Below are 25,114 nucleotides of genomic sequence, written 5' to 3'. Positions count from 1 at the left end.
TTTTTATTATGATTTGTTGAATGACAGAGGTGAAAGTTGCACTAATGCCAGCTTGGCTGTATTTATTATCCCGTATATCAGTGGCTAGGCTAGCAGTCAGCAAACGCATCCGCATAAGCAGGTTTATTTGTGAAATACAGTTTACTCATTGTTCATCTGGTGGTCTATTACTACAACCAGTATTAAGCTTCCATTACTGGTTAGGTACATTAGCCTTGTAGTGCCAGAGCCAAACTAAACACTTCAGACAGCATGTCTCGGCTGATCAACAACATCTGGGACTAGGGGTAAAATCTCACAAATCAATTTGCTAAACTAAACACCTGTTTAATCAGATAGATTTCAAATGTATCCCTGTACGTTGAGACTGACCTGTAATGGACATTTGCAGTTTGTGTCTCTTCTCTCATTGCACAGGTCTCATGATCTACTTTGGCTATGGCATGTGGAACAGCTCTCTGGAGCTGAGTGCCCGCGAAGAGGAGGCCCACGCCAGCTCCTATCAGAGATACGACGCCGGGGTGGATGACAGCTTCACGGTGGACGATGACCTCCAGCATCAGGAGGACGGAGAAGAGGACCGCTACCAGGGCTGGGCTGCGGAGGCCAAGGGCTATCAGTACCAGAACCAGTACCAGCAGCAAGCCGACGAACACACATCCTCCAACAGTCAGAAATCCAGAGGCAGAGGCAGGAGGAAGAAGGGGTTTGAGGAGCTGGTCAATGATGACACAGAATACTCGCCTGAGTAAGGATTTGTCTACGAGGCAACTAGTTTTGGGTCTCACAGCTGTTTCTTCTGCCTGACCAAGTTTTTGTTTGGATTTCAATGCTGTCTTTTTATTTGCTTAAAAGAAATGTGCACTCGTAAAATCGCTGGATATTTATAGCACTATTCAAGCTGGAATAGTTTAACCAGAGGAGGTTCTGTAATGTATTCTTTAAGGGATTTGACCAGCTCATTTGTAAGGATAAATGACTAAATTGAAATGTCACTTCCTGGATGGTGAACTCAGCATTCCATAACAGGCGTCACCCTCAATAACAATAACAACACAGCTCATGGCCATGTATTCTACCAAGTTCTATTACGTTACTGTGAGCTCAATTTAATGAGGACTGCTATTATTGAGGAAGCTCCAGGTTTAGGTTTAGTCAGTTTACGGAAGGTGCAGTCCCATATTACTGTTATTAATACCCGAGTCATAAAATATCAAGACACTGCAGATTTATACTCCATTTTAATCAAGGATCTTGTTGGAGAGCCATGATATGGGCCTTTTAAATAATAGTTACCTCCCTGAGTAAAACTAATGCAGCTTGAATATGGCTCATGACGATGATCTCTGTATTTCCACATGGAGCTAACAGCAGATGTGTGGAAGCCTGAAAAGGTCCGTGCAGGAGTTTAGGATATGCTCCAAACTTGTTTGAAAGTTCACTAGTGCCTTCCAGTTTCCCCATGAGATAGTTATTCCAATGTCATGGATGGTCTCAGAAGCTCTCTTTGCAGTCAGCATGACACTCTGTGTGTGTCTGTACGTGTGTCTTGGTGTATGTGAGTACATTAAGCTCATTCCAGTCGAACGGCAACACAACCATGGCCCACGTAGAGCAAGAATCACACAAAGCATGCTTTTGTTTCTCTTATTTTACATAAAAAAGCGATGCAAGTCATGTTAAAAGATCCACAGACATGTCTGAGAGATGTGGTCCGCACTATCAACATTCATACAGCTGTCTTGATTTAAACGGTCAGTGTACAGAAATATTATAACTGGCATTTGCTGTGCACATAATACCTTTTCCAAATACCACGCAACATCAATATCAAGTTATTTCTATGGTGGTTTGCTGAATATTTCACTTGTGTGCCCCCCCCACTGTTCAAATGTGTATGAAAATGTTTATGTTTCTTCGGTATATTTCAGCTATGCGCATTAATTCATTCTGACTTCACACGCGCCGTGTGCAAATATACTTACGTCCAGAGTGATTTTGTTGAAACGCTGTTTGATAAAAGCATATTAATGTATTTCAAATAAAATATGATACAGTGAATATAGATCACAATTACTTTTCTTGTGTTTGTGCCACATTTGGAAGGTAAAAGAAACTCGTTAGGTTCTTAATGCAACTGAAATAACAGAGACATTATTCTGATAGCCAGGCCAGGCTAAGATGACTAAGATGAGTCTTTGTAATCACAGGCAATTCAGAAGCATCATGCTAGACTGCATGTCTGAATAGTATTGTAGTATTGTCGCCTGGCGAGGACACGAAGATGATCAAAGACGACGTATGAGGAAATGATGGAAAATTGGAAAATAGTCTCGACTTAAGGTATTCAGAAGGAATTGCTGTAGGGGAGGCCAATGTGGTAATATGATATCGCTATTACGATAAACTTCACCCTTTCTGAGCATTTTGTGGGGATTGTCAGTACTTAAACTAGTTCTGAATACAGAACTAATGCTTTTAACTGAAATGAGATTTAGATTTATTTTAAAAATGCTACTGCAAAGGCGTGTCTAGCCCCTTTTTAGCCTAAATTGAGTCCCAGCACCCCTAAAAATGAGTAAAAGTTTTTGTTTTTTTTTGTTTTTAAATGGACGTTTGTCTAATGTTATGAACCACTTTGTCTGTCTCCTACCCTTCCCCACCCCTCTGACCCCGAAGCCGTGCAGCAGGATTTCTTATCACTCAGCACCAACACATTACAGCCCTCATTTTTCACAGATCGCTCTCTATATTGTTATCGTTAGCTATATGATGTTATTTTTTAATCTAGCAAGCTAATATAGCAGGTTGTCAATCAACGACTCTCCACTGTTTACATTCGAGTGAGAGAAGTGAGCTGTTGTGCTGTTGGTCGACCAGTGTGCTGATATTAAAGAGAGGTTGGGGGGTTGGCTCTGGTCTCATTGTGTGCTCAGAACCCCTAAAGCTCTGATCATCAGATCACCCCTGGGCTACTGTTTTGCTGGTGCATGCATGGAGTCCTTTCCAGTAGAGGTGGGCAATATAACGATATTTGACAAATAATGTCACAACATGCTTTCTAAGAATATCGTGGATATCAGCAGCGAACAACTGCATGTGTCTTCACAGAAAGAGTGTATTTATTACTGTTTCAATGGGGCTGAGAACAATGCAGTATGTGACATTAAACTCATTGTATTCAGAGTTTTTGATGTGGAACTGTATGTCCACTGTATGTCCAAAAGTATCCTTCGAAGTAGTGAATTTAGCTACTTTAAGGTGCACCCACTGCTGGCTCAGGGGCAGGCTGTATACTCTCTGTAGAAATGTTGCTAGTTGAATGCGACAAGCTAGAGCTGCTGCACAAGTCACAACGCCAAGTGTCATCTGGGGGGTAAGAAACCCCCCAGCTTTGGGCTGTGGAGCAGTGGAACTTTCTCTAGCATGATGGAGCTCCATCCAGTACCTTTGTGATGAGTTGGAGACCCAGAACTGATCATCTAACATCAGCACCTAACCACACTAATGCTCAGTCAAATACTCACAGCAATGTTCCAGCATCTAGTGTAAAGCCTTCCCAGAAGAGTAGAGGCTGTTGGTGGAACAAAGAGGACAAACTCCCTAATAATACCCTTCATTTCACAAATGCTGTGTGATCAGGTGTCTACAAATGTCTGGACATATAGCGTAAACCAGGGGTCCGCAACGTGGCTACAGAGCTGCATGCGACTCTTTTAATGTCCTGTTGCAGCTATACAGCAGAATTAAATTTTTAGGTAAAAATAAAATAATCCTCCATTGCCATGAAATAAAGCTCTGCTGATCATTAATGTATAACTACTAATTCACCCTTTAACCCTGAAGACTGGCGCACAGACTGCTGGTCACCACTGTAATGCAATCTTGCATAGCTAGTAACTAACAAAGCAGTGAGAAAGGTTTAAGACTAACATGGATAATTTGGAGATGAATGGACTTTGCATGCATAATCACTCCAGCTGCTTTCCTGATATGTTTAATCTGCAACAAGAAACTGTCAAACACTGAAAAGTTGCGTAGCTAAAGTCTTGTTCGAATTTTCCTGTTCCACCTTAAATGATGCAGCGGTTGCATTCTAGTGCCTCAGGCACCATTTAAGGTAGAACGAGGAATTGGAACAAGAAGCTGGTGAATGAGAAGCGACTTCAGCCTTGCAAGAAGTTAAACGTTGAGGGACATTTTACAGGAAACTGTTCCAAGAAAAGTTTCCTGCTGGAGATGCGAGAAAAGAGGCTACAGCTGAGCTAAAGCTTAAGTCTGTGTTTTCATTTATAATATACTTTTTAGACTATACAAGCACATCAGCACATACTGAGACATAATTACAGCCAAGATGGTAAAATGGACATAAAATGTTGTGGCTCCCAAGGTGGTTTGATTTCGGTTATGGCTCTTTTTAATGTTTGGGTTGCCCTCTTCTGGCGTAAACTAAAAATTGTTTTGCTACTTACAGTGTATCGTAAAAATGTCTTGTGAGTATTGTGAGGTTATCGCCCACCCCTTTACATATGGTCAAACAATATTTTTGCCATATTGCCCACCCCTACCACCAGATTTCCTGAGAGTCTTTGAGCAGGATGGAGGGAAGAGCTTTTGCAGGAAAAAACATGGAGAAGACACCTGGCCTCTGGCTTCCTGCCTGTCTGCTGTCTGTCTATATATCACAAGGCCAGGTGAAAGAAACAAAAAGAAGAAAAAGGCTGATGATTTCTTACCAGAGCAGACAGAGATGCATTACAAATAAACACTGCTTGGTGCAAGACTAACGCAAATTACTCTGAATAACAGACGAACAAAGCAAAGAACAAAAAGGGCTATGCGTTATAGGGAGGACAAAGGGAGGAGAAATAGTGGGTTTTCTTCTTGGCCTGTTTTTCCAGGTCCATCTGAAGATGTGTCCAGACTGGAATGAGAAACTTTGATCAAGTCAGAGTGTTAGATCTGTGCATGGTTGCGATCAAACCAGGGCAGCAGAAACTCCCCTATCCATATGTGTGTAAGTCCATCTGTGTTGAGAGAGAAAGGCAGAACATTCCCTCCTTCAGTTGAAGAGCCTGTTTGAAGTCCAGTCCAGTCCACATCTCCGCTCTCACACATGTGCACTCTTGGCATGGTTGTTAGTAGCCTGGACTGAGTTGGACAGGCCGCTCTGTTTGGAGTAGTAGAAACGGTTCTCGGGCCTCTGGGCTGGAGCATCGTCCCCCGAGCAGCAGGTCATGACAGAGCCCCCCAGGAAGCAGAGGACGGAGCCTAACCATCCCGCATAAAGAGAGAAGCCGAACAACATCAGGCCGTCTTGATGATGAGCTCCGATGGGGAACCATACGGTGGACACTGTCCCACACACAGCTGTGGAAAGAGATGACCATTTCATAAACAAGTCTGGATCTGGTACTAAATGACCATATAAAGCTGGACTGAGAACCAGTCTATAGAAATGACCTGGCTAGTGAAAGCGTCATAGATGTAGGAAATATAAGTCATATTTCTCATCATGACAGCTTTGCTGTAGTAAGAATAATACAAAACTATTCAACCTATTTCTAATCACTTTTATTTATTTTAAAGTCAGTGTGAATGTGAAATCAAAACTGGCATATTTCCAGGTAAAATACATATTGGAGAAATTAGAGAGTCTCTAAGATCAGAAAAGTAATTAACCTCTTATGTTCACAAGGCAAATTATTCAGTAACTGCAGGAAATAAATGTACATTTTTATTTATTTAATTATTTTTTATGTAAAAGCTCCCCTCAAATTAACAACGTGTTTTATGATCTATACATGTTGCTATACACTTACAGTTTACTGCTGAAAGCCAAAAATCTCCGCCGCTCTTTGTGTTATTTTCTAAAAGTGATGTTTCCAGAGCAGATCACTGAAGAGACGCCGTCTGTTTATAGTTTAGAGCCCAGATTTGGGGAAAAACGGGTCGACTTTCAGTAGAAAAACAAAGTTCAGCTTCTTTTATTATAAGGATTTAAAATGACATCACCGTCTATTGGACTGGAGAGAAGAGCTACAGCCTCACACGACGCCCAGCTTCTGAATGGAGCTTATGGAATATGAACGTTATGAAGAACACGACGAAGTGCGTTTTGGAACCACCGGTGGTGCCAAGACGTTTAAGTTCGTTAATGAACATTAATTATAATTTTCCCTCAGTTATAGCCTGTTCAGATCACTTACAGCTCAGTTGACGGAAGGTTATTTTCTTATATAGCTCCCAAACTCCGGAATAGCGTTCCAGAGTGCAGTACGAATGCTCCAGACTCTCCAAAGTAGTAACTTTACAGAAATCCACTCTTGAAAAGATGATACTTCAAGGGTTCTTTAGTAAAGAAAATGGCAAGAACACTCAAAGAACACTTGGCATGATTAAAGTATAATGGGATGTGGGTATGGGTATAATAGGCATAAAGGGTTCTTCCGATTGATGGAGAACGTGATGTAGATGGTTCTATATAGAACCTATAAAAAGCCAAGACATACTTGGTGTCTGAAGATTCTTTAGCTTTGCGCTGAGTCTAAAAGGCTAACATAGGTAACAACTATCCCAACAATTCGAATTAAACCACGTCTAAACAGTCAAACCACATCGAGTTGTTAAATAACAGCGAATAGATGAGCGTATCGGGTTTACATTCATGGCATTTGGCTGACGCTCTTATCCAGGGCGACTTACAGTTTGATCATTTTTACACAGGTAGGCCAAGGTGGTGTTAGGAGTCTTGCCCAAGGACCCTTATTGGTATAGTGCCCTGGTGGGGGATTGAACCCCAGTCTACAGCGTAGAAGGCAGAGGTGTTAACCACAACACTAACCAACCACCTTGGTTTTTGCTGTTGTGTGGCTCACTGTTATCTATACAAGTGGACGATGGAAGTTGATCACACAGCTAAAAACAGCTAAACACTGCCGCAGCGGCCAGCTTCTTAGCTTTTAATTGAAAACAGTGTCATACAGCGTCAGGAATAAACCTCAGACACCAAACATGTCTCGGCCGATCTGCAGTAAGAAGGGAAACTGTAACTGTAAATTTGATTTTGTGCCAAAATATTCCGCTTCCTGGAAATGACAGCAGGGGGAAAGTAAGAAATGTGTCAGTATGACGGCGTCATTCTGTGACAGCTGACCATGACTGGCTCTTCCTATAGGATGGAGGAAATCTCTGGGTACTGTAGAGCAGAGTGATCCGTCTGAATTGACGCGGGTTACGGCCAGTTTATACTCCCGCTGAGAGCTGGCTCCAGAGAGGAAATGGGGTTGGCAAACAGATGGCCAGTGACCCCGTCCTCCATTTAGTTTCACTTAGGAAGCGTCAAAGTTCTAATACCCCACCTGATTCATTTCGGAGCTCCGGTTCAGCTCTACAAATGAGCTGCTGATGTTCTGAATAAAAATGATGTCATTCGGATTTTCATTCTTTCACTACCAGGTTTTCAAGTAATTTGCAGCTCCCTTTTTCACATGATGTCATGTTTAAGCTCAAAAAGAGAAGTTTGTGAATGACTAACTTTAACCTGTCTTAATTAAGCCAGCTAATAGTGTTTCAGAAGTTAATGAAGTTAAAGTTGCAGAGCATCGCTGATTGTTTTTATACCTTCCTTGTGTTTATACAATAATTCCAACGTGTTGTTAAGGGGTTGTTGGTAGGTAGGTAGCTGCTAAGGTGTTGCTAGGCCATTTCTCTGGTATCCTAGGTGGTTGCTAAGGTGTTGCTAGGCCATTGCTGTGCTATTCCAGGTGGTTGCTAATGTGTTGTTAGGCCATTACTAGGTATTCCTTGCATTTACTAAGTGGTCACTAGGTCATTGCTGTGCTATTCTGGGTGGTTGCTAAGGTGTTGCTAGGCCATAACTATTGTATTCCAGGTGGTAGCTAAGGTGTTGCTAGGCCATAACTATTGTATTCCAGGTGGTAGCTAAGGTGTTGCTTGGCCATACCTTGGTAGCTCAGGTGCTTGTGAAGGTGTTGCTATACCATTGCTGTGCTATTCTTGCAGTACTTGCAGTAATTAGACCGCTGATTAAGTAAGCTAACCTCGATCCCTGCGATTTATCAAATATCTCAAATCTCCCCTTCATATCTAAGAACTTGCAAAACAATTAAGCTCTTATCTGCATAGGAATCATCTATTTGAAAAATTTCAGTCTGGTTTTAGGCCTCATCACAGAAACAGCACTAGTAAAAATTGTAAATGATCTTTTATTATTCTCTGACCAAGGAAATGTGTCTCTGCTAGTTCTTCTTGATCTTAGTGCAGCATTTGACACAATAGACCACGCTATCTTACTAGATAGACTGGAAAACCTTGCAGGGATAAGAGGAATAGGTCTTTCCTGGTTCAGGACCTACCTCACTGATTGCTATCAGTTCGTCAATGTAATCATCAGGCGCGGACCCGGATTTTTCATTTCTTTCTTTCTGTAATATTGATTTTTCTGTAAAGCTTCTTTGTGACAACCCCTGTTGTAAAAAGCGCTGTATAAATAAACTTCGCTTGCTTGCTATTCCAGGTGGTTGCTAAGGTGTTGCTAGGCCATGCTATGGTAGCTCAGCTGGTCATTCAGGCGTTGTTAGACATTTGCTATGATATCCCAGGTGGTTGCTAAGTCGTTGCTAGGCCATGCTGTGGCAACCCTGGTGGCTGTTAAGGTGATGGTAACATACTTGTGTGATGGTGACATAAGTGGCCAAAAACCTCTGGCTACAGAGTGTATATTGACTGCAGTGGAATAAGATAAATAATTATATATTATATAAGTGGAATCATATTAGGTTGTTTTTTACATTCATTCCTATGGACAAAAAAAATGTGTCTGAATACACGTGAACAATAAAAGTAAAATTGGCTTAAAAAGCACAAGCGGCATCAGGATGAGTAGCGCAGCAAATGTTTGATCATCATAAAATAATAATAAGAAAACACAGATAAGTACATTGCATATAATTTTTCCTATGTAAACAAATGACACAGACTCTATGCTTCCGTTCTCTTTGAGAATGAACCCACTCAAATAATGCCTGGTCAGCAGCGTTTCTGTGGTCAGAGGCTGAGCAGTGATGGGTGGAGTAGAGGGGGCTTTGTTGTTGTGCGGTAATTGTACACCTACATAGTGAACCCGTAAGGCAGGTGGACACTTCAGTCATTGCGCCTGTGTGGATGTCAAACCCACCTATGAGCAGAGTGCTTTACAACGGCCCCAAAAGTATTTGGACATGTCAACCATTTAACCACTGGTGAACTTTAATGAAGCTCTTTTGGTTAATTCATACAATCATTTCGAGAGTCAGTATTTCAAGCCAATGTCATTATGTCGAGAAAATAGGTAAATATTTAGAGAAAATAAACCATTATTCTGAGAAAATAAGTCGTTGCTTTGAGATGTTAAGTGAATATTATGAGGAAGTCACTGTTCTGAGTTTCAGTGCTCTGTCTGTGACGGGCTGAGACTGACCTGTCGCCTTTAAAGCTGCTGGACGGTCTGAGTTAATAAACTGCTGAGTTTGAGATTTTCGCTCCTAAAATCACGAATATATATTTATATTTAACAGTATGGCACAGGTGTCCGAATACTTTTGGGGCTGCTGCATATCAACCTATTAAATTACACATTAAACTCACCCATGATGAGCATGAGCGCTCCGCTGAGCATCGCGCGCTTCCGCTTAGTCCCCTCGTGCTCGTCGTTCAGAGTGACGCAGGGCGCCGCCAGCAGCGCGAGCAGAGCGGAGGGCAGACCGAGCAGACAGGCGGAGAGCATGAGCGCGCGCGCCACCTGCACATGAGCTGAGGGAGATACACACACACACACACACACACACACACACACACACACACACACAGACACACACACACACACACACACACACACACACACACACACACATTTAACATACAGACACACACACACATTAACATGCCCACACACACACACACACACACACACATTTAACATACACAGACACACACATTTAACATGCACACACACACACACACACACACACACACACACATTTAACACACACACACATTTAACACGCACACACATTTAACACACACACACACATTTAACACGCACATACATTTAACACGCACACACATTTAACACACACACACACACATTTAACACAGACACACACACACATTTAACACACACACATTTAACACACAGACACACACACACATTTAACACACGCACACACGCATTTAACACACACACACATTTAACACACAGACACACACACATTTAACATGCACACACATTTAACACACACACACATTTAACACAGACACACACACACATTTAACACACACACACACACACATTTAACACACAGACACACACATTTAACACACGCACACACGCATTTAACACACAAACATTTAACACACATTTAACACACACACACATTTAACACATTTAACACACACACACACAAACATTTAACACACACACTCCAGTTAAAGTGATGATATTTTCTTGCTGTTAGTCGTCACTCAGTGACTTCCAGTAGGTTTACAGTGTTCATCTCTGTTTCTGTCAATATTCACGTAACTTCTCGAATTAACTTCACATCTTGAAACAATGACTTAGATTCTACTAAGTAACGACTGATTTTTTCGAAATAACAATGAAATTAACATCTGGAAATTTTTCTCAAAATAATGAGTTTTTCTTGAAATATTGACCAACTTTCTCAACATAATGACTATTTTTCTCAAGATAATGGCCTGTTTTCTTGAAAGATTTACATCTGAAAAAAAATGACATTTTCTCAAAGTAATGCTTTATTTTCCTAAAATATTTACATCATAATAAAGACTGAAATTATTGACTTAATACCTTGAAATGATTACTTATTTTCTTGAGATTTTGAGATACTATGTTAAAATAATAATTCATTATGAGCTAATAAATAATTATTAAAACTCAAGAATGTAACTGTTTCAGGATACAAAAAGTTGTTATTATTATTAGTAGTAGTAGTAGTAGCAGTAGTAGTAGTAGTAGCAGTAGTAGTAGTAGTAGTAGTAGTAGCAGCAGCAGTAGTAGTAGTAGTAGTAGTAGTAGCAGTAGTAGTAGTAGCAGCAGTAGCAGTAGTAGTAGTAGCAGCAGTAGTAGCAGTAGTAGTAGTAGCAGTAGTAGTAGTAGTAGTAGTAGTAGCAGTAGTAGTAGTAGTAGTAGTAGTAGCAGTAGTAGCAGCAGCAGTAGTAGCAGTAGTAGTAGCAGTAGTAGTAGTAGTAGTAGTAGCAGCAGTAGTAGCAGTAGTAGTAGTAGTAGCAGTAGTAGTAGCAGTAGTAGTAGTAGTAGCAGCAGTAGTAGCAGTAGTAGTAGTAGTAGTAGCAGTAGTAGTAGCAGTAGTAGTAGTAGTAGTAGTAGTAGTAGTAGCAGTAGCAGTAGTAGTAGTAGCAGCAGTAGTAGTAGTAGTAGCAGTAGTAGTAGTAGTAGCAGTAGCAGTAGTAGTAGTAGTAGCAGTAGTAGTAGTAGTAGCAGTAGTAGTAGTAATAGTATTAGTCATTAAGGCTTATTGTTTTTTGATAGTAAGCCACTCTTTTGAGAAAAGAAGCCAGTAATTTTAACAAATTATAGATGAACACAAGCTGCAGATTTACAGATTTGCAAATTTATAGATTAACAGATTTGCAAATTTATAGATTAACAGATTTGCAGATTTATAGATTTGCAGCTTTATAGATTTACAGATTTGCAGATTTATAGATTTACAGATTTGCAGATTTATGTGTGTATGTGTGTGTGTGTGTGTGTGTGTGTGTGTGTGTGTGTGTGTGATGAGGGTCTTACCGGGCAGGGTGAGGATCTGGTTGAGCGCCTTGCAGTGGTACAGAGAGGTGGAGACCACACACTCTGCCCACAAGCCCTTGGACTCCAGCTCGTCCATCTTCTTGCAGGTGTTCATGTCATACTTACAGGTCATCACCCAGTCATTGGTGGAGGTGGCGATGATGATCCCAACCCATCCAACGCAGCTCAGACAGAAACCAGTGAGCAGACGGCAGCTCTGAGACATATTCCTGACTTCACTTCACTCCAGTCTGATCATTAAAGGAGAACTTCCACTCTTCTTATCCTGTGGTTCTTTATTTTGATATCATTTTTCTTCGATTCAGGAAAAAACGATAGTATCCACAAGCTGGACTTGAGCTCGAGTCCTGACTCAGTTAGGACTAAAACCTTAAACATCTGATGTGAGTTTTATACCAGTCTCGCCCACTGGAGCCACGCCCCTTTTGTAACTTCCAGCCAATCAAAAAGAAGCTGCATAAAGAAGCATGATATGCTCTTTGGTGTAAGTCTAAAAAAGCATGGGTTCAATGTTTGTAGAGTTATAGAGTTCAATGTTTAATTGCATGTCTAAAAGTATCTGGACACCACATGATATCCTTCTCTGTACACTCTCAAAAACGATGGTTCTTTAAGGGTTCTTTAGTAAAGAAAATGGTTCTATAAGGAACCACGACCACTGAAAGAACCACAATTATAGGGTTCTTTGCATCATGAAAGTGGTTCTATATAACACCCAAAAGGGTTCTTATATTGTTACAATGTCAAGCTTGTAGCAATAGAACCCTTTTCAAAAGGTTTCTGTATAAAACCATCTACAGCACACATTAATCTGAAGAAGCAGTTTATGCTGCAAAGAACCCTTTCATCAGGCAATGGGTTCTTTAGAGAACCATATTCTTTACGAAGGCACTCTTAGAGAAGTACCTTTTTTAAGACTCCTGACCCAGAAACCTAAAACATTTGAAACATGGATTTTATAAGGGACTCACCCACCTGAGCCACACCCCCTTTGCACCTTCCAGCCAATCAAAAAGAAGCTGCACAAAGAGGCATGATATGCTCGCTGAAGCTCATGAAAACTTTGCTAACAATGATGGTGAATGAAGTCTAAAAAAATGAGCTAAGTTTCAATGTTTGCTGTGTTGTAGAATTCTTTAATTACATGCCCAAAAGTATCTGGACACCACTTCACTGCTAGAAAACCCTAGGATAAAGCAGTGTGGCTGATGTGCAAAACCAGCTTATGTTGTGTTTTGGTGCTGGTACGCTGGTCAACCAGCATGACCATGCTGGGTGACCAGCTAAACCAGCACCAGGCTGGTTTAGACCAGCATCTGTGTTGATGGTTGTCATCAGTGAATTTAGTAACTTTAAGATGCACAGGTGATCAAATTGGGCAGTTTATATAATCTCCATAGAAAAAAGCATAATGGGACACTCTGGAGCAGCAGCCTGAGCCTAAGGTGCCCAATGCCAAGCGTCAGGTTATAAAGCACCGGGCTCTGGAGAAGTGGAACTGTGTTCTCTGGAGAAATGGAGCTCCATCCAGTACTTTTGGGATGAGCTGGACTGATCCAGAACTGATCATCCAACATGAGTATCTGACCTGCTCAATCAAATCCTCACAGCAATGTTCGAGTAAACCCTTTTCAGAAGAGTAGAGGCTGTTAATGCAGCAAAAATGGACAAACTCCCTATTAATACCCTTCGTTTTAGAAGAAACGCTGGATCATCAGGTGTCTACACAGTAATTTATCTGGAATATTTCATATTTTTACTCTATTATCTTCTCAGATCCAGACATGCTATCTATGTTTTCCTGCTCTAACGCACCTGATTCACCTCCAGGACTTGATCATCAGCTTATGATGTAACTTATGTGCAAGAAAACATGAGAAAACTTGAAGTTGGGAAACACTGAGCAACTTTACCACCCATCTGAGTTTGATGCTCTGCACGTGACTACCACCTAGTGATCATCTAGTGGTATGAATATGACTGTTGCTTCACTCTTCACAAGGCTCGCATCCCACACTCTGAAAAAAATATGGTTCTTTATGGGTTCTTTAGTAAAGAAATTGTTCTATGATGAGCCATGAACACTCAAAGAACCCTCTGCGTGATTAAAGGGTTCTTGACACTATTAAAAGGTTCTTCAGAATGTGCTGTAGATGGTTCTATACAGCACCCAAACGTGTTCTCTTGTTATGATGGCAGTTTAACAATAGAAGAACCCTTTGGGTGCTATATAATGAAGTTAAGTGATACTTTTTTAAACCCACAAACAGGGAAATTCCACCTCTGCATTTAACCCACCCGTGAAGTGAAACACCACATACACACTAGTGAATGCACACACACTAGGGGGCAGTGAGCACACTTGCCTGGAGCGGTGGGCAGCCCTATCCACGGCGCCCGGGGAGCAATTGGGGGTTAGGTGTCTTGCTCAAGGACAGTCATGGACTGTCGGCACTGTGGATCGAACCGGCAACCTTCCGGTCACAGGACCAGTTCCCTAACTTCCAGCCCACAACTGCCCCCTAAAAGGTTCAATTTAGAACGATATACAACACACCAGGGGTGGACGAAGTACACAAATCATGTACTTGAGTTAAAGTAGAGACCCCCAAGGTAAAATATCACTCCAGTAAAAGTAGACGTTCCTCCCTTTGGACCTCAACTTGAGTAAAAGTACTAAAGTATTTACCTTCAAATGTACTTAAGTATAAAGTAAAAGTACTAAAAGAGTAATTCTGGCTCTGATCTGGTCCTGTTATCATTTTTATAACCAGACTGGCTTCATGAACTCATTTCAGGTGAAAGTCCTCCAGCGTCTCTCTTGGTAAACCAGTCTTTTAATAGAACGTCATTAATTAGTGACGCTGACGTCTATTAAAATGATCATAAGCACAAAACACTGAAGGCAAACAGTTTCCATCAGGGAGAACCGAGTGGCTCTGAAATCACTTTTTACACACTAGCAAAGTTTCAGTTTCACTCTGAAATGTAGTGGAGTGAAAGTAAAAAGTCGCCCAAAATGGAAATAGTTAAGCACAAATACACGAAAAAACTACTTAAGTACAGAAACTAATTACATTTACTTAGTTACTGTCCACGACTGACACTCTCCTTCAAGCTGAAGAACTCTTTCATGATGCAGAGAACCCTTTAATCATGCAGAGTTCTTTTTGTGTTCAGGGTTCTATAAAGAACCATTCACCAAAGAATCATTGAAGAAGGCTTTTTTTTTTAGAATGTACTGTTTCCTGTGAACACTTTTGGCAATATAGTGTATAATTCCACCTGTTTAATCATCTGGTCAGCTTTCAGGTGAGTGATCGTGTGAGCGCCGGCTTCATTGAAATGAAAACCTGCAGCAACACCAGCCCTTTATGAAAAGACTGGACACGCCTGATATGGGCTATATGCACCAGAGAGTGAACAGCACTACAATTTGAAAGATAAACAATGTTCACAAACTACATTCTTCAACACAAAGGTTCCAAGAAGGGTTCTTTGCTCAATACCATAGGAATTAAGGAAAACATTTTTGGATTACAACATTTTTGTAAGTAATATGTGCACAAGAACTTTTTTTTTACTTTTCAAAAATGTGTAGAGGTTTCTAGGAAGAATGCAGAGATGGGCAAAGAACCTTTACATTTGTGAAAGTTCTTTAAAGTTTTGAAAGGTTCTTTACATCTCATTTACAAAGACACGTCTTTATTAAACAAGTTTCTTCTACAGCAGTGGTTCTCAACCCGGTCGGTCCTCACAACACACAGAGATGAAGGGAAATGCTTTATAGAACCCTTTTCAAAAAGGTTCTATGTAGAACGATATATAACACATTCTCCATCAACCTGAAGAACCATTTAATCAAGCAAAGAGTTCTTTGAGTGGTCACGGTTCTATATAGAACCATTTTCTTTACTAAAGAACCCTTGAAGAAGCATTTTTTAGAGTGCATATTGAAGAAACCGTATCTCCATTTTTGACATTTCTCTTTTAGACATAATTTGAAAATGCCAGTTACTCTTCAGTTTGTATGTAAGTTTCATGACAAATGGACACAAGGAACAGCCCAAAATTACTTGGAAAAAACGGGTTCCATTGACTTACATTAAAAGAACAGTTAGTTTTTTCCTTCTCCTGTAAAGTGACCATTTTGGAGGTACAAGGTTTTCCTCCAACAACAGCGATACATTTCTTGTAAGCTATATGGCCAAAAGTTTGTGGACACCTGCTCATCCAATGTTTCTTCCAAAATCAAAAGTATGAAAAAGCAGTTTGCCCTCCTCTGGTGCAGAACTGTCTCTACACTTCAGGGAAGGCTTTACACTAAATGCTGGAACACTGCTGAGAGGATTGCATTAAGCAGCATGAAACACCAGTGAAATTAGGTACTGATGCTGGATGATCAGTTCAGGATCACAAACGCCACACCTACTCATCCCAAAGGTATTAGTTGCTGCTCCATCACTCTAGAGAACACAGTTCCACTGCTCCACAGCTCCATGCTGGGGGGGGCTTCATACCCCTCTAGCCTGCGCTTGGCATTGGACACGGTGACGTTAGGCTCATATGCGGCTGCTCCATCCTGTTCTATTGCTTTTCTATGGAGATTACACAAGCTGTATGTGCATTAGAACTACTGTTTCAGCAGCAAGTGCAGCTGAATTCACTAATAAGAAAGGGTGTCCACAAAGTTTTGGACACACAGTGTATTTATTTCCCACTGTGTCCACCTATGATGTGTAGATTTATGCGACATCACAAAAGCAAATTCATAACAGGCTGTTTCTGCGGTTTAGTTTCCATGAACTAGATAACGGAAAAACGTGTACCGTCTGGAAGGCTCTGAGGACCGGGTTGGGGTTCTGCTGTTCTATGGCATCTCTCAGAGGATCATTTGCCTCAAATACTTCTCAAAAAAGGAAGTAATGGCCCTTTAAGACAATACTAGAGAAAAGGGTAGGAAGAAAGAAAGCAAAACAATAAAAAAGAAAGGAAGAATGCTAGATATAAAGAAAAGGAAAAATAGGGGAAATATTATAAAATTGGACAAAAAAGGGAGGAAAACTGAATAACTAAGTACAAAATAAGAGTCTGCCTAGAACATTAAACTAAAAATGTAAAGAAAAACTACAAAGGCTGATTAATGTTCTACCTAGTTGTGTAAACCCCCAGAAATCACAGTAAATAACGCCAAGTTTCAGTAACAAAATGTAGTTTGTTTAATTAAATAATCAAAAATGGCACGAGAAAGGTAATGTAACAGTGACAAACAACACTTTGATGATACTTATATAGTACAATGCCTACAGCAGTTTCATAAGGTCTCCATGTCAGAAAAAGGCACCTTTGCTGTACCTCGACTGGGTGAGACTGCGTTTAGGTACCTACACGTTGTTCTCTGCGCTGCGCCGGTTTTCACAGTTCTGCTGGAGCGAGGAGATTCATAAAATTTCATTTAGCCTATGTAATCCTGTCAGCATGTCAAATGTCATTTAAAAATGCTTAAAAATTTCAAATCACTTGCATTTGTATTTGCTAGAGCCTTAGAAGACAAATATATTAAATATTACAAATCCTTCACAAAACATTTGTATAGATTTATACACACAGAGCACTGCATTGTTATACATGTACACATATACAGTACAATAAGAAAATATCTACAATGGGACATGCTCACGATAATAGCACTTCCGTTCTTCTCTAGCTTCTCCACAGACACGGGAAGTGATCCTTTCCTCGCAGTGAAAAATATAAACTCGACGACCCTGATTATGAGGAAAAACCCATACAAAAAGCAGACACGAACATTTCCCTCCTACTATGACTGTGTATAGAGCTTGTATTATGCTCACGGAAAGAGACCATCATATTGCTATCATGCTTTCAGACAGAGGCTAAGGTTACTGGTAGGCTACTGTAATGTTATGCTAGCTCAGTTCAAGCAAATACAAACAAGGTATCTCAACACGTTGGACTTTATCGCGTAAATCTCTTAAGATTAAAGTGCACAAAATGGCTCTATTCTATTGGCAAGTGCTCTGATCGTCCGCAAACCTCTCCTTTTGGGTCTCTCGTTCTTTTTCTGCGTCTTCGTCTCTTTACCTCCCTCCCTCCTTCAGCGAGTTGATTCGGGCGCAGATTTTGAGCGCTGGCCCTAATTTGACATTCATGGCACTCATTAGGTGGTCTTCGGTGAGCAGTAGCAAGGCCTGTCCGTCAATCTCCTGCGCCCGAAAGGATTCGGCAATGTCCTGACACCCTGAGAAGGTCAGGAGGAGTAGACATTCATTAGAATACAGCAGCAAAGAAAACAGAAGAAAAGAAAAGAAAGATAAAAGGAAAAAAGAAAAAGAAACACAAAAAGAAAAAAAAATATAAAAAGAGAAGGAATGAATGAGGAAAAGGGAAGAAGGAAAGAATGAACACATAATGAAGAAAACAATGAAAGAAAGGGGAAAAAGAAAAATTAAGACAAAAAATTAAAAAGAAAGAAAATGGGAGGAAATATGAAAGAAGACAAAAAGAAAAACAATGAACGAAACGTAATGAAAGAAAACGTAAGCAAAAGGAAAGAAAGACAAAGAACGTAAAATACAAAAGACAAAAATAAGGAAATAAAAATAAATACAAAGGAATAAATGAAAAATGGAAGAAAAGAAAGAAAGCAAAATAAAATAAAAAAACAATGAAAGAAAGAAAAAGGAAAGAAAAAATGAAAAAGAAAGGAAGAAAAATAAATAATGAAGAAATAAAGAAGCAAGGAAATGAAGAGAGAAAGAAAGACGGGAAAAGAGTAAAGAACGAAGGAATAAAATCAGACCGTCTCTAAATGTCTAAGTCTGCGTTTCGGAGTTGGATGTGGTTGTGATTGTGAATGATCTCACCTGGTAAATTGGATATAAAGCTCCAGACTTGGTCTACTGTCCACTGCGCAGGTTTGGGTCGCGAGGAGAGGTCAGCGGGGGACACTGGGTCTAATGGGGAGGTGGGAGCGCTCCTGGTCTCTCCCACTGTCTCTCTGGGTCTGGTCTCTCGCTCGCGTGTGCCGTGATCCGTGTGCCTGCGCAGCCTGGTCTTCATAGGAGCAGCTGCTTCATCCTCTCCCTCCAGTGGGGGGCGCTGAAGGATCCTCCACTGCTCTGTGGCACCGTGTTTCACCTGAAAGAGGTGTAACATTAGACACTGAAAAACCTTCATGTGTTTATTTCTGTTTATGAAACAGAAACAATCACATTATTTAACATTACAGTGTTTATTTCACTGTAACTGTTTCTAAACCCTGGAGTTCAGCCACGTTAGGGAATACACATTTAGGCTGCTTATGAAGCTGCTGCACTAATTGACGCTGATCATGTCACATATCAAGAGGAGAAATTAGCCACTGAAAGAGCTCAGATTTAGTCTCTGGTCTTGGCTGTGTACAGCTATCTTTTAAAACAACTGTATGTATTTGTATTTTCTTTTTTGACTGTCACAACACATACGTAACTAACTTAAAACCAAATCATTGCACCTGTTTGTGTTTGATTTAGCTGTTCAGATAAGAAAACCACCACAATTGTGTTTGCAAGTAAAATAAGAGATCTGAGAAAAAGTTGTACACAGTCTAGTTTTATGTAAAGAAAAACCTGCTTTTATATTTCTGCCAATTTTTTAAGGCTTTGATTTTCTCAGGTCTTGATTTTTACTTAGTCTCACTCTCTTCTGGACTCCACCTCGACTTGCTCTCATGCCAAACTGGACTCATTCTTTACTTGCTCTTGCTCTTAACTGAACTGGACTTAATCTCAACTTGCTGTCACTCACAACTGGACTCAAGCTTGACTTACTCTTGCTCTTATTTGGTCTTGATCTTGACTTGCTCTTGCTTTCAACTGAACGGGACTCAATCTCGACTTGCTTTCGCTCTCAACTGAACTGGACTCAATCTCGACTTGCTCTTGCTCCCAACTGGACTCAATCTAGACTTGCTCCCAAGTGGACTCAATCTAGACTTGCTCCCAACTGGACTGAATCTAGACTTGCTCCCAACCTGACTCAATCTAGACTTGCTCCCAACTGGACTCAATCTAGACTTGCTCCCAACTGGACTCAATCTAGACTTGCTCCCAACTGGACTCAATCTAGACTTGCTCCCAACTGGACTCAATCTAGACTTGCTCCCAACCTGACTCAATCTAGACTTGCTCCCAACTGGACTCAATCTAGACTTGCTCCCAACCTGACTCAATCTAGACTTGCTCTTGCTCTCAACTGAACTGGACTCGATCTTAACATGCTCTCATTTGGACTCGATTTTCTTACTCTCAACTGGATTGGATCTTAACTTGCTCTCACTCTCATTTGGACTTGACTAGCTCTAGCTCCCAAATGGATGTAATCTTGACTTGCTCCTGCTCTCATCTGGCTCCTGGTCCTGAAGTATCCCCGTCCTGAGTTTTTCCTGCTCACACCTGATCCAACGAATCAGTTAATCAACACATTATACAACAGGCTTATCACTCACTCTTCTTCTTCTTCTTCTTCTTTCGGCTGCTCCCTTTAGGGGTCGCCACAGCGGATCATCTGCCTCCATCTTGCCCTATCCACTGCCTCCTCTACTTTTACACCAACCATCTCCATGTCCACCTTCACTACATCCATAAACCTTCTCTGAGGTCTATCTCTTCTCCTTCTACCCGGCAGCTCCATCTCCAACATTCTTTGACCAATATATCCACTATTCCTCCTCAACACATGTCCAAACCATCTCAACCTGGCCTCTCTGGCTTTAGCTCCAAACTGCTCCACCTTCACTGTCCCTCTGATCTGCTTATTTCTAATCTTGTCCGTCCTTGTCACTCACAACGAAAATCTCAGCATCTTCATCTCCGCCACCTCCAGCTCAGCCTCCTGTCTTTTAGACAGAGCCACAGTCTCCAAACCATACATCATAGCAGGACGCACTACTATCTTGTAAACCTTCCCTTTCACTCTTGCTGCTATCCTTCTGTCACACATCAGCCCTGACACCCGTCTCCACCCACTCCATCCTGCCCGCACCCTCTTCTTCACCTCTTTTCTACATTGTCCATTGCTCTGGATGGTTGACCCAAGATATTTGAAGTCATCCAACTTTACGACCTCTACTCCTTGCATTATCACCTTTCCACCTGCCTCCCTCTCATTCACACACATGTAATCCGTCGTCTCTACTGACCTTCATTCCTCTCCTCTCCAGTGCAAACCTCCACCTCTCCAGATTCTCTTCCACCTGCTCTCTACTCTCACCACAGATTACAATGTCATCTGCAAACTTCATGATCAATGGAGCCTCCTGCCTGACCTCATCTGTCAACCTGTCCATCACCATTGCAAACACGAAGGGACTCAAAGCTGATCCCTGATGAAACCCTACCTTCACCTTGAAACCAGTTGTCACTTTCTTATACAGTACCACAGTTCCTGTCTTGGCGCCCTATCATATGCCTTCTCTAGATCCACAAAGACACAATGCAGCTCCTTCTGACCTTCTCTGTACTTCTCTACCAACACTCTCAACGCAAAAATTGCATCTGTGGTACTCTTTCTGGGCATGAAACCAAACTGCTGCTCACTGACCTGAACCTCTCGCCTTAGCCTTGCTTCAACAACTCTTTCCCATACCTTCATGGTGTGGCTCATCAACTTTATACCTCTGTAGTTACTGCAGCTCTGCACATCACCCTTGTTCTTAAAAATGGGGACCAGTACACTGCTTCTCCACTCATCAGGTATCCTCTCACTCTCCAGGATTTTGTTAAACAACCTGGTTAAAAAGTCCACTGCCTTCTCTCCTAAGCATCTCCATACCTCCACAGGTATGTCTTCTGGACCAACTGCCTTTCCATTCTTGATCCTTTTTAAAGCTGCCCTCACTTCCACCTTACTAATTCTCTGCACTTCCTGATCCACTATCTCTCCCCCCGTTGTCCTCCTCTCTCGTTTTCCTCATTCATTAGTTCTTCAAAGTACTCCTTCCATCTACTCAACACTCTCTGTTCACTCACTAGGACATTTCCCTCTCTATCCCTTCTCACCCTAACCTGCTGTACATCCTTTCCAGCTCTATCTCTCTGTTTAGCCAAACGATACAAGTCCTTTACTCCTTCTTTACTGTCCAGCCTCTCATACAGCTCATCATAGGCCTGAGCCTTTGCCTTTGCCACCATTCTTTTCGCTATGCGACTAGCCTCACAGTACTCCTGCCTACTTCCTTCATCTCTCTGGTTATCCCACTTTTTCTTAGCTGCCTTCTTCTTCTGAATACTGAACTACTGAAATCTTCCTGGACTTCCTCATTACACCACCAACTTTCCTTGTCTTCTTTCCTCTGACCAGACGAAACCCCCAACACATTCTTGCCAGTTTCTCTCACCACCTTAGCTGTAGTTTCCCAGTGCTCAGGTAGCTCCTCACTGCCCTCAAGGGATGTTGCAATTTTTCGCTGAACTGCCAGCAACCATCCTCCTCTTTCAGCTTCCACCATCTAATCTTTGGCTCTGTCTTCACTCTCTTCCTCATCTTTGTTTCTAATCTCATTCTACAGACAACCACCCTATGCTGCCTTGCTACACTTTCCCCTGGTACCACTTTACAATCTCCAATCTCCTTTAGGTGGCATCTCCTGCTGAGGATATAATCCACCTGTGTGCACCTCCCTCTACTCTTGTATGTCACTCTGTGTTCTTCCCTTTTCTGAAAATACATGTTCACCACAGCCATTTCCATTCTCTCAAAATCTACAACCATCTGACATTCCGCATTTCTGTCTTTCACACCATACAGTGCATCCGGAAAGTATTCACAGCGCTTCACTTTTTCCACATTTTGTTTTGTTACAGCCTTATTCCAAATTGAATTAAATTAATCTTTTTCCTCTAAATTCTACACAAAATACCCCATTGTGACCATGTGAAAAACGTTTTCTCGAGAGTTTTGAAAATTTATTAAAATTAAAAAACAAAGAAATCATATTTACATAAGTATTCACAGCCTTTGCTTAATACTTTGTAGAACCACCTTTGGCAGCAACTACAGCCTCAAGTCTTTTTGAATATGATGCCACAAGCTTGGCACACCTATCTTTAGGCAGTTTTGCCCATTCTTCTTTGCAGTACCTCTGAAGCTCCATCAGGTTGGATGGGAGACGTCTGTGCACAGCCATTTTCAGATCTCTCCAGAGATGTTCAATCGGATTCAAGTCTGGGCTCTGGCTGGGCCACTCCAGGACATTCACAGAGTGGTCCTGAAGCCACTGCTTTGAGATCTTGGCTGTGTGCTTCGGATCGTTGTCCTGCTGAAAAATGAACCGTCGCCCCAGTCTGAGGTCAAGAGCGCTCTGGAGCAGGTTTTTATCCAGGATGTCTCTGTACATTGCGGCATTCATCTTTCCCTCTATCCTGACTAGTCTGCCAGTTCCTGCTGCTGAGAAACATCCCCATAGCATGATGCTGCCACCACCATGCTTGACTGTAGGGATGGTATTGGCCTCGTGATGAGCAGTGCCTGGTTTCCTCCAAACATGACGCCTGGCATTCACACCAAAGAGTTCAATCTTTGTCTCATCAGACCAGAGAATTTTGTTTCTCATGGTCTGAGAGTCCTTCAGGTGCCTTTTTGCAAATTCCAGACGGGCTGCCTTGTGCCTTTTACTAAGGAGTGGCTTTCGCCTGGCCACTCTGCCATACAGGCCTGATTGGTGGATTGCTGCAGAGATGGTTGTCCTTCTGCAAGGTTCTCCTCTCTCCACGGAGGAACGCTGGAGCTCTGACAGAGTGATCATTGGGTTCTTGGTCACCTCCCTGACCAAGGCCCTTCTCCCCCGATCGCTCAATTTAGACGGCCGGCCAGCTCTAGGAAGAGTCCTGGTGGTTCCGAACTTCTTCCATTTACGAATGATGGAGGCCACTGTGCTCATTGGGACCTTCAACGCAGCAGTAATTTTTCTGTATCCTTCCCCAGATTTGTGCCTCGAGACAATTTTGTCTCGGAGGTCTACAGACAATTCCTTTGACTTCATGCTTGGTGTTTGCGCTCTGACATGCAGTCAACTGTGGGACCTTATATAGACAGGTGTGTGCCTTTCCAAATCATGTCCAATCAACCACAGGTGGACTCCATTTAAGCTGTAGAAACATCTCAAGGATGATCAGTGGAAACAGGATGCACCTGAGCTCAATTTTGAGCTTCATGGCAAAGGCTGTGAATACTTATGTAAATATGATTTCTTTGTTTTTTAATTTTAATACATTTTCAAAACTCTCGAGAAAACTTTTTTCACATGGTCACAATGGGGTATTTTGTGTAGAATTTTGAGGAAAAAGATTAATATAATTAAATTTGGAATAAGGCTGTAACAAAACAAAATGTGGAAAAAGTGAAGCGCTGTGAATACTTTCCGGATGCACTGTACATACCCAGCACCTCTTCATCCCCTCTGTTCCTTTAGGATTATCCCTACTCCATTTCTCTTCCTCTCTACACGATGATAGAACAGTTTGACTCCACCTCCAATGTTCCTGGCCTTGCTTCCTTTCCATCTGGTCTCCTGGACACACAGAATATCTACCTTCCTTCTCTCCATCATGTCTGCAAGCTCTCTGCCTTTACCAGTCATTGTCCCTATGTTCCACCTATGTTCAATGTCCCTATTCTAACCTCCACACTCCTGCCTTTCCTTCTCTCTCGCTGCCTTCTAACCCGCCTTAATCTTCTCATCTTTGATGGTCTTCGACCTACAGTAGTCCAATTTCCACTGGCACCCTGCTGGTCAACAGCACCGGAGGCGGTCCTTGTTAACCCGGGCCTCGACCGATCCGGTATGGCAAACATATTTGTGATTCGCATGATAGTTTTGGCACACGTTTTACGCCGGATGCCCTTCCTGACGCAACCCTCACCATTTATCCGGGCTTGGGACCGGCACCAGAAGTACACAAAGTACACCCCTAATGGCTGGTTTGCTTATTACTCAGTAACTATTATAAATTATTTATTGAGTACTATGAAAATTATATATATATATATATATATATATATATATATATATATATATATATATATATATATATATATATATATGTTATGTAGGTATAAGTGTGGGCCTATCTGGATAGCAAGCCCTCCCTGAGCTAAACTTGGTGGTTAGAGCAGGGAAGACATGGACAGGGTAGGAGAGGGAAACCACTGGGCCAACTGATTTACCATAAACACATTTTTTTCAGTGTAACCTAGACAGAG

The 25,114-nt window shown here is 41.6% G+C and overlaps 3 protein-coding genes across 5 annotated transcripts in view; 1 reads left to right on the top strand and 2 right to left on the bottom strand.

Annotated features, from left to right (window-relative positions):
* Window positions 1-2,055, top strand: part of slc7a14b (solute carrier family 7 member 14b) — a 30,519-nt gene extending 28,464 nt beyond the window's left edge. Inside the window, exon 8 of the mRNA XM_017719227.2 lies at window positions 418-2,055. Within this exon, the coding sequence (XP_017574716.1) occupies window positions 418-752 (335 nt within the window). The 3' untranslated portion in view covers window positions 753-2,055. The remainder of the gene's footprint in view (window positions 1-417) is intronic.
* A 2,211-nt stretch (window positions 2,056-4,266) lies between these two features.
* Window positions 4,267-12,197, bottom strand: cldn11b (claudin 11b). The gene is made up of 3 exons (XM_017719257.1): window positions 11,831-12,197; window positions 9,649-9,813; window positions 4,267-5,370 (listed from the first exon to the last, which is right to left on the bottom strand). Exons 1-3 carry the CDS (start codon window positions 12,054-12,056, stop codon window positions 5,111-5,113), a joined length of 651 nt encoding a protein of 216 aa, XP_017574746.1. The 5' UTR covers window positions 12,057-12,197; the 3' UTR covers window positions 4,267-5,110.
* A 4,849-nt stretch (window positions 12,198-17,046) lies between these two features.
* The window catches only part of si:ch211-230g15.5 (polyhomeotic-like protein 3), a 37,922-nt gene continuing 29,854 nt past the window's right edge, over window positions 17,047-25,114 (bottom strand). For all 3 annotated transcript variants that reach the window (XM_017719228.2, XM_017719230.2, XM_017719229.2), the window contains 2 exons: window positions 18,739-19,012; window positions 17,047-18,113 (listed from right to left, as the gene is read on the bottom strand). In XM_017719228.2, coding sequence (XP_017574717.1) covers window positions 17,953-18,113; window positions 18,739-19,012 — 435 coding nt within the window. In that variant the 3' untranslated portion in view covers window positions 17,047-17,952. The remainder of the gene's footprint in view (window positions 18,114-18,738; window positions 19,013-25,114) is intronic.

The sequence above is a fragment of the Pygocentrus nattereri genome, chromosome 24, assembly GCF_015220715.1.
Source record: "Pygocentrus nattereri isolate fPygNat1 chromosome 24, fPygNat1.pri, whole genome shotgun sequence".
Taxonomy (NCBI): Eukaryota; Metazoa; Chordata; class Actinopteri; order Characiformes; family Serrasalmidae; genus Pygocentrus; species Pygocentrus nattereri.
This window is presented reverse-complemented; position numbering and strand designations above follow the sequence as displayed.